Below are 8,038 nucleotides of genomic sequence, written 5' to 3'. Positions count from 1 at the left end.
ACACACCTGGCTGGCGAACGCCTCGTTGATCTCGAACACGTCGATGTCGTTCACTTTCAGGCCTGAGGAGGAAAATGGAGGACATGTTGGTTCTGTCGGGTCGGTTCTGATCCAGAAGGTTCCGGTCGCCTCACCTGCCTGCTGCAGCGCGGCAGGGATGGCCAGCGCCGGGCCGACGCCCATCAGGTGCGGCGGGACGCCGACCACGGCGCTGCCCCGCAGCACGCACATGGAGCTGCTGCAGCGCGGCAGGGATGGCCAGCGCCGGGCCGACGCCCATCAGGTGCGGCGGGACGCCGACCACGGCGCTGCCCCGCAGCACGCCCAGAACCGGCAGACCCAGTTCCTCCACGGCGGCCCGGCGGCCCAGCAGAACCGCCGCCGCCCCGTCGCTCACCTGGCTGGAGTTTCCTGGAACAGAGCGGAGTGAGCGGCGCCGGCCAGGAGAAGGCGCTGCGGGTCGGGCGGTTCTGACCTGCCGTGGTGGTTCCGTCGGGTTTGAAGGCGGGTCGGAGCCGGGCCAGGTCCTCCAGGGTCGTTCCCGCCCGGATTCCCTCGTCCTTCCGGACCTCCAGCCGCCGCTCCCGGCCCGACTCGTCCCGGACCGTGACGGAGACGGGAACGATCTCCTGGTCGAACCGCCCCGAGTCCCGGGCCCGGGCCGCCCTGCGGGGACACACGGGTCAGCGCCGGCCCGGACGGGACCAGACCCGGAGCTGCTGGGAACACTGGGAACACTGGGAAGACTGGGAACCAGAGGAAGGACAAAAAGCTGCAGAGCTAAAGAACAAACTTGATCTGCGAGTCGAGAGCGAAGGCGTCCTGCTGCTGCCGGGAAACTCGGAACCGCTCAGCGACGTTCTCCGACGTCACGCTGGGGAGACGGAAAACACGGAATGACATCAACGTTCCAGTTCTGGAGCCAATCAGATCGATGCTGGTAAATATCCTGGTCTGCTCCGTGACCTTCAGTGGTTTTGTGAAGGTCACTCATGCTGAGTTTTTCTGCTGACAGATCAACTTCATGATGCTGCAGCCATAATTCCTGCAGAATTGATTATTGATCGGTTGATCGGTTATTGGATCGGTTGGCTCCGCCTCGCCTCCTCTCACCCCATGGGGATCAGGCAGTCCCTCGCCTTGGCGTTGGCCGACAGTCCGGAGCTCAGATCTCCTGGATCCCCCATGGATCGGAGCGACATGCTCTCCACTCTGAAACACAGCAGGCCAGAGGTCAGAGGTCGGGATGATCCTGGAACGGGTCTCTGAACGTCTGGAGAACTGTTCTTCAGGAGAACTTTGAACGGGAAGAGAAGGACACTTCAGGAACTCACCCGCAGGCCAGGCCCAGCTGGATGGATCCGCTCCGGATGGATCCTGAGAAACAGAACAACCGGGTCAGACTGGGCCGGCGACCCGGAGGAACGGGGTCAGGTGAGGTCAGGTGAGGCGTTACCTGCGATGTTGAGCAGCGCCTGCAGGCCAGAGGAACATTGCCTGTTCACCGTGTAAACCGGAACCTTCTCTGGAAAACCGCTGCAACCACAACAGATGTTAGAACCTCCAGGCCCCGCCCCTTCAGAAGCCCCGCCCCTTTAAAGGCCTCAACATGCTGACCTCTGAACCCTGACCCTGACCTGAGGAAGTGAGCCACTCGGGCCATCAGCGCTCCGGCTCCAGGCTGCAGAACGTTTCCTGCAGACAGAAAGCCTCTTAGCAGGATCAGAGGACGATGGCGCCCCTTCAGGCCAGGCGGGGTATTACACTCACCCACACAGACGTCCCCCAGCTGGTCCGGGGACAGTCCCACGTCCTCCAGGACGGCCGTCATCACGGCGCTCAGCAGCTCGTCCGGCGTGGTGTCCTGCAGGAAGACGGTTTGTTAGCATGCGGTTAGCATGAGGCCCCTCCGGGCCTCCGTACCGTCCAGCCTGGACAGCAGTGGTTGGACAAAGTCCCAGTTCAAACCAGTATGAATCTGCTTCAGATTAAAAACTGGCACATTTAATCCCAGTCTGCTTCTAAAGAAAACCAGGATGTTACTGGGATTAGCCCCAGTTAGCCCAGTGGATCAAAGTTATTCACTTAGAAAACCGTTATAATAATAATCACAGACTTTATTTCCAACAGCCTTAATATCTTTAAGCTTTAATCATCTTCAGTCTCTTTCTATGAAATCCGTTTGACTTTAATAAATCTGGAAACATGTCATCTACACCAGTGTTTTTCAGCCACTGTGCCGTGGAAATCATCCAATTTCTCCGTATTTTCCGGACTATAAGCTGCTGCTTCTTTCCTAAGCTTTGAACATGCGGCTTTTCTGTGGATTCTTCTTCAACCACCAGGGGGCTCTCTAGCAGGAAGTGAATCATTAGAAGTCAAAATTGGAAATCAAAGAAGAACGGCTTATTTTCATTTAGAACAACCACATGCTAGCAGCCATGCTAGCAGCAGGCAAACGGAGAAATGTTTTCAAACTCGTATGATGCAGCTTCTAAGTTGAGGAGTATCGATCTGAAGGGAAATAAAGCCGCTGCACGTGAACTCAGCGTGAACAAAACCGGATATGGAGACGGAGAACTGCGTCCTTAATGTGTCCAGCAGTTATTAGGACGCTGCTCTCTGCTGCCCTCTGCTGGGTCCTTATGGGAAACCGAGAGCGGCAGAGACACCAGCGGCCTGCAGCCTGGTGCGGCTGATATATGCACGTTTCCAGGAAGGTGCGGTTTATAGTATGGTGCGCTCATAGTCTGGAAAATACGGTAATTGGTCTTAAAAGATTTTTTTGAAAACGAGTTAATCTGCAAATAACGCCATCTTTGAGTGTCTTTGCTGTAGTCATGTAATGCTCTTACCACTAGATGGCAGTAGCTACAGAGCATTTTACATTAAAACAAGAGAATTAGCGTCACACACCAGTGTTGTTGGTGTTCAGGTGTATTTTTGAAGTGGACATGTTAAGTGCAATTTGAAATAAATGTAAAATATGATAAAAATACATTTTTGTGTTTATTTGATTCCTATTCAAGACACTTTGATAAGAATGACTATATATGTATTATAGGCGGCTACAGAGAATCTTTGTTTACATTTTGGTTGGTGGTGCCTCGGGACTTTTTCAGTTAAAACAATGAACCTTGGATCAAAACAGGTTGAAAACACTGATCTACGCAACATCCACTTCCGCTCAGTGGGCGGAGCCCACCGCCAGGGGGCGGGGCTCGCGGCGAAACGGACAGGTCAGAACATCGGGTAAACTCAGTCAAGTCCGGTATTGTTCGGGTTCTGCTGTTTTCTCGGACCGTATCTACCTTAAAACTTCCTTTCTTGGCCTTTCCGATCGCGGTCCTCCGGCCGTGGACCACCACCACCTCGTCCTCGGGGCTGGGCGCCGCGCAGCCGCAGTCGGAGCTCCGTAGGTCGGGCAGCGGCGCCGCGGAGCCGCCGGGACTCAGGTGTCCGGAGATGAGCTTCAGCCTGTTCATAGCGCTGCTTCGGTCCACCAGGAATCCCAGAAAGTTCTGAATCCAAACAGGCAGATCAGACTTTGGACTGACTGTCTTCTTCTGACATGAGCCGTTTCGGTGCAGCAGCGCCGCCTGGTGGACCGGAAGGAGAATAACAGCTGATTGATGATTCATCGGAGAATCTGCAGCTTCAGAAATAATCTAAAAGTACAATTACTTTGAAAAAGAAAATACTTCTACACGGAATGTTAACAGTGCAAAATATTACTGAAATTTAAACGTAAGTTGCTGTTTGATGAGCAGAAAGTTTTTAGATTTAACAAAGGAAACATATTGATCTCAAACTTTAGAGCTTCTAAGTGGAATAAAAATTATAGCAAATGAATTTTTGTGCAGTTTAAAAGGTTTCCTGCAGTTTTCATCCCATCAAATGTAACAATAAAATATTTCACTCAGAAAAAAACTCATGTTCACGTAAACGTCTCAAAGTTCAGGTAAAATGTACTTAATTACACCTTAACCAAGTAACTAATTACTAGTTGCATTCCTCCAGCTCCAGATCAGTGAAGCGGATGTTGGTCTACAGAACCGGTTCTGAATGGTCAGAACATCTGACAGAACTTTGGCGTCTCCTCGGATCCGACAAGCTTCCCGTTTGCAGCAGCAGCTTGTCGGATCCGCAGGAATCTCCTGGTTCCCTCCAGAGATCCGGATCCACGAGCTTCCTGGATCCTCCAGAACCTTCAGAGACCAGACTGCTGGACCCGCTCACCTCAGGTCCAGAACCAGAACCTCTGCTGAATTCTTCATGTCTGCAGTTTATTTCTGCAACATTTTCTTCAGGAAAAACGCAGCAAACGGAAACTTTTAAAACTTTTTATTATTTCATCACATGAGTTGATAAGGCCACCGAGTTTCACCAGGATGGAGGCGCAAAAAACACCAGACAGAACCTGTCTGAACCCAGTTCAACCCGTTTCCAGCTTGATTTTAAAAAGCAACGGGCTTCTGGTCCAAACGATGGCAGAACCTCATCCAGAACCTCAGGAACGTGAAGCGGTTCTGCTTCCACACCTGCAGGTAACGGCAACACCGCCACCTTCAGGCTGCAGCAGGAACTACGCCACACTCTGCAGCTTCACTAAGGCAACAAACTGAGGAGCTGCAGCCCGATCAGAACCACGACCCGGTGGTCCAGTCCGATCCAGCTGAGGTTCTGACCCGATCCCAACAGGAACTGCTCCTCTGAGAACAGGAAATGGACCGGTTCTGGTTCTGGAGGTGAAGCAAGCCCAAAACCCAGCGGATCAGAGCCGTTTTCTTCTAAACGACGGGTCGGAACCGACTGAAGCGACCCGCGGCTCAACGCGGATCTGAACGTTCTTCGTCTGAAATATACCCGAAAACAGTTCTGACCCGGCTGAGCAGAACTGGATCAACACGTCATTAAGGCACTAGCAGGTCCAATGGAGAGATCCGGTCGGGTTCTGCTTCATTCCCCGACCTTCCTTCAGTCCGGAACCGCCTTCAGAGATTAATAATCAATAATCTATAAATGAACTGGAGTCAAACGTCTGTGCAGCAAAACTTCACCTGAGCCGCCGAGAGAAGATAAGAGTCCAGAGGTCAGAGGTCATCAGCGTCCCAAAGCAAACGCAGCACAAAGGGGGGGCGGGGGGCAGTTTGACCTTTCATGATGTTTCAAATAATGGCGGCACAAACAGATGAAAACATGGAGCAAAGTTTTGACTCCATCTTGTCTGATGTGGTGCTGGGGGTCACCAGACCGTTAGTGTATTCATCCGCCACTGGAAGTAGTCCCCCGGCTTCCCGCCGCGGCCCGACTCGGCCCGGATCAGGCGTAGAAGATGAGTTCTGGGATCTGGCCGCCCTGGACCCCGGTCCCGTTGGTGCTGTCGGAGGAGCACTGGAACTGGAAGGTGACCTTCCCGCTCTGGACCTCCGTCATGCCCTCCTGGCCGAAGTAGCTGAGCTCGTTGCCGTCCAGAACCACGCTGGCCGTGTAGAAGGTGTCGGGCTCGATCTGGACCGGGTAGTCGAACCAGACCGGGAAGGTGCTGCTGGAGCCGTCGGAGAAGAACTTGATGACGCGCTGCGCCATGGGAACGCCCTGCCGCTTCAGCTCCATCTTGGCGCTGTACTCGGCCGAGCCGCAGCTGGAGCCGTACAGGCCGAAGCCGGCGATGAAGACGCGGCGGTCCACGGCGAACTGGATGCTGTCGCAGCGGCCGCGGTAGCGCCACTGGTTGCTGCGGTAGGCGCAGGACTGGAAGCGGTGGCAGCGCTGCGGCGCCAGCCCCTTCCGCGGCTTGGTGCAGAACAGCAGCTCCGGCTTGCGAGACGCCGTGAACCACAGGAAGATGTCGTTGGTCTCGTTGAGCGTCAGCACGCCGGACTGCGCCGCGCCGTTGGCGAAGTCCTCCAGCGCCATGGCGGGGATGCGGATCAGGTAGATGGCCTTGCCCAGCACCAGCCGCTTGTTGTCGATGGAGGGCGGCAGGTCGCGGCGCTGGCACTCGGCCTCGGCCCAGCTCAGCGCCGCCTCGAACACGACCATCTCGTTGGCGTTGAGCGTCTCCCGCCGCAGGATGCTCTCCAGCGTCTGCGCGTCGATGTCGCAGAAGCCCTCGGAGCGCAGCGCCAGCTCGGCCTGCGCGTCGATGACCTCCCAGCAGCGCTGCGTCAGGTCCGGCTCCTCGAACAGGCAGCTCTGCGACAGAAGCACGCAGGCGTTCTTGGCGCTGAGGCTCGTCTCCAGGAAGTTGACGCAGGCCCGCGCCAGGTGAGGCACGATGTACTTCTTGGCGGCGTAGAGGGTGGCGAGCACCGTGTCGGCACACAGGTCGATCTCGTCACAGTAGATGTACCTGCGGAGGAGAGGCCGGGTTAGCAGACCGGTTCTGGTTCTGAGGTCCGAACGGACAGCCGGACCTACTTCAGCATGGCCAGGAAGGACGGCGGCTCCACGTCCGGGATCCGGATCTCCTCCGCGTCCTCGGCCAGCTCGCCGTAAAACATGGCGTGGAACACGGAGCTGCCCACGGCCAGGACGTACTGCCGAGAGGAACAGCAGAACCGGAACCGGGTCAGAAGGCCCAAACTGGACCGCTACCACCAGCCAACAGAACCTGGTTTCTAAAACACTCTGCTTTAGACATAACGAGTCGCCCCCTACAGGAAACGGCTGTAACAGAATAATAATATTAATAATTCTGGTTTAAAGCTCCTCTGATGAAGAAGCAGCTTAAATACCCTAAACATTAAACATGAGATCCGGCTCTGGAGCGGATCTGTTTCTATACATCTATCTCTAGAGAACTCTCCACCTTGTGTCCAGGAACCCTCTGAGTCCCGCCCGGCGGTCCGACCACGAAGTGAACGTCCGCCATCATCTCGTTGTTGAACATGACTGAATTCCTGCAGACAGAAATATGAACCAAAACTGACGACGTTTCACAGAAATGAAGGAAACAAACCCAGAGTTTAAGGTTTTATTTTCATTTAATTTCATCCAAGTTCAATTAAAATCCAGGAAACTGACGTCTTTAGGCCTCAGTTTGGTTTGGTAGAAGGAGGTAAAACCCTGCGTTGATTATTTCTAGGATCAGGATAAAATAAAAATCATAGATTTAAAGAAAATGTAAATTTCAGGTGAAAACAAGCAGCAGATTCCAGACCTGATCTATTAAACAGACAAAATGTCGCCTCATATTTTTGCAGTTCACGGTAAAAAGCTGCTTGTGTAAATCATGGAGTGTCGTTAACATTTATTAATGTTAATTACTAATGTAGAAGTCTGAACTCCACATTAACTTTGTTTTGATTTTAGAATGATAATCAGATTTTCCAGCTCAGAGGTTTCATCTCCTCTTCACATGAATCATAACCATTTATCACAGATTTCCATAAATATTCTGATTTAATCTTCTAGCTGAAGCTGCAAACCTACAATAAATTAAAACAAACTGAATAATTTCTACCTGCATGATTTACTGTTTTCCTCTTTCTGCCAAAAACTGGATGATAAAAGTTTTCAGTTTGGTGATTTGGTTTCAGTTTTGTTTAGAGAGACTTTATAATTCATTTTATTTGTCATTTCTGTTGTTTTGCTTATTTAAAATGTCTTCTGGTTCCACAGTGAGTTTAGGGATGTTGATTAGAAAGTAAAGCTTATCGTGTTCCTGCACGAAGAAAATGGTCTCAAAACAACATTATTGTTGCAATAACTTCAATTTGTCTGGACATTTTATCATCCAGAGAAATTAGTTACTGTGACTGAACTATTTATCAGCAGGTCAAAACTTTACAAAGCAGAATGAAAAACGTTTTATAATAAGGAATAAAACTTACTTTGCGTTCAGTTATTTCACCATTTATTTGTTTTCTAATGTTTTATTCGTTTAATTTTGAGCATTTTGGAGTTCCATATATACTACATTTTGATGAAGACTTTCTGAGCTGGAGTCAGTTCGGTTCTGAACGGACCAGCACCGAGCCCGGAGCCCGGAGCCCGGAGCTCGGAGCCCGGAGCTCGGAGCTCGGAGCCCGGA

General features: G+C 52.1%; 2 protein-coding genes across 3 annotated transcripts in view; both read right to left on the bottom strand.

Annotated features, from left to right (window-relative positions):
• acaa1 (acetyl-CoA acyltransferase 1) overlaps positions 1 to 4,246 on the bottom strand; it is a 7,656-nt gene extending 3,410 nt beyond the window's left edge. The window contains exons 1-11 of the mRNA XM_008423192.2: positions 3,312 to 4,246; positions 1,771 to 1,864; positions 1,638 to 1,695; positions 1,457 to 1,536; positions 1,335 to 1,377; positions 1,114 to 1,212; positions 794 to 874; positions 476 to 666; positions 302 to 411; positions 135 to 204; positions 7 to 62 (exon numbers count right to left, since the gene is read on the bottom strand). Of these exons, the coding sequence (XP_008421414.2) occupies positions 7 to 62; positions 135 to 204; positions 302 to 411; positions 476 to 666; positions 794 to 874; positions 1,114 to 1,212; positions 1,335 to 1,377; positions 1,457 to 1,536; positions 1,638 to 1,695; positions 1,771 to 1,864; positions 3,312 to 3,641 (1,212 nt within the window). The 5' untranslated portion in view covers positions 3,642 to 4,246. The remainder of the gene's footprint in view (positions 1 to 6; positions 63 to 134; positions 205 to 301; positions 412 to 475; positions 667 to 793; positions 875 to 1,113; positions 1,213 to 1,334; positions 1,378 to 1,456; positions 1,537 to 1,637; positions 1,696 to 1,770; positions 1,865 to 3,311) is intronic.
• Positions 4,247 to 4,329: 83 nt separating this feature from the next.
• btbd3a (BTB (POZ) domain containing 3a) overlaps positions 4,330 to 8,038 on the bottom strand; it is a 3,972-nt gene continuing 263 nt past the window's right edge. For both annotated transcript variants that reach the window (XM_008421513.2, XM_008421523.2), the window contains exons 2-4: positions 6,815 to 6,905; positions 6,424 to 6,542; positions 4,330 to 6,355 (exon numbers count right to left, since the gene is read on the bottom strand). In XM_008421513.2, the coding sequence (XP_008419735.1) occupies positions 5,323 to 6,355; positions 6,424 to 6,542; positions 6,815 to 6,905 (1,243 nt within the window). In that variant the 3' untranslated portion in view covers positions 4,330 to 5,322. The remainder of the gene's footprint in view (positions 6,356 to 6,423; positions 6,543 to 6,814; positions 6,906 to 8,038) is intronic.

Source organism: Poecilia reticulata, linkage group LG1 (genome assembly GCF_000633615.1).
Source record: "Poecilia reticulata strain Guanapo linkage group LG1, Guppy_female_1.0+MT, whole genome shotgun sequence".
Lineage (NCBI taxonomy): Eukaryota > Metazoa > Chordata > Actinopteri > Cyprinodontiformes > Poeciliidae > Poecilia > Poecilia reticulata.
The sequence above is the reverse complement of the archived record's forward strand: the minus strand, read 5'-3'. Positions and strand labels throughout refer to the sequence as shown.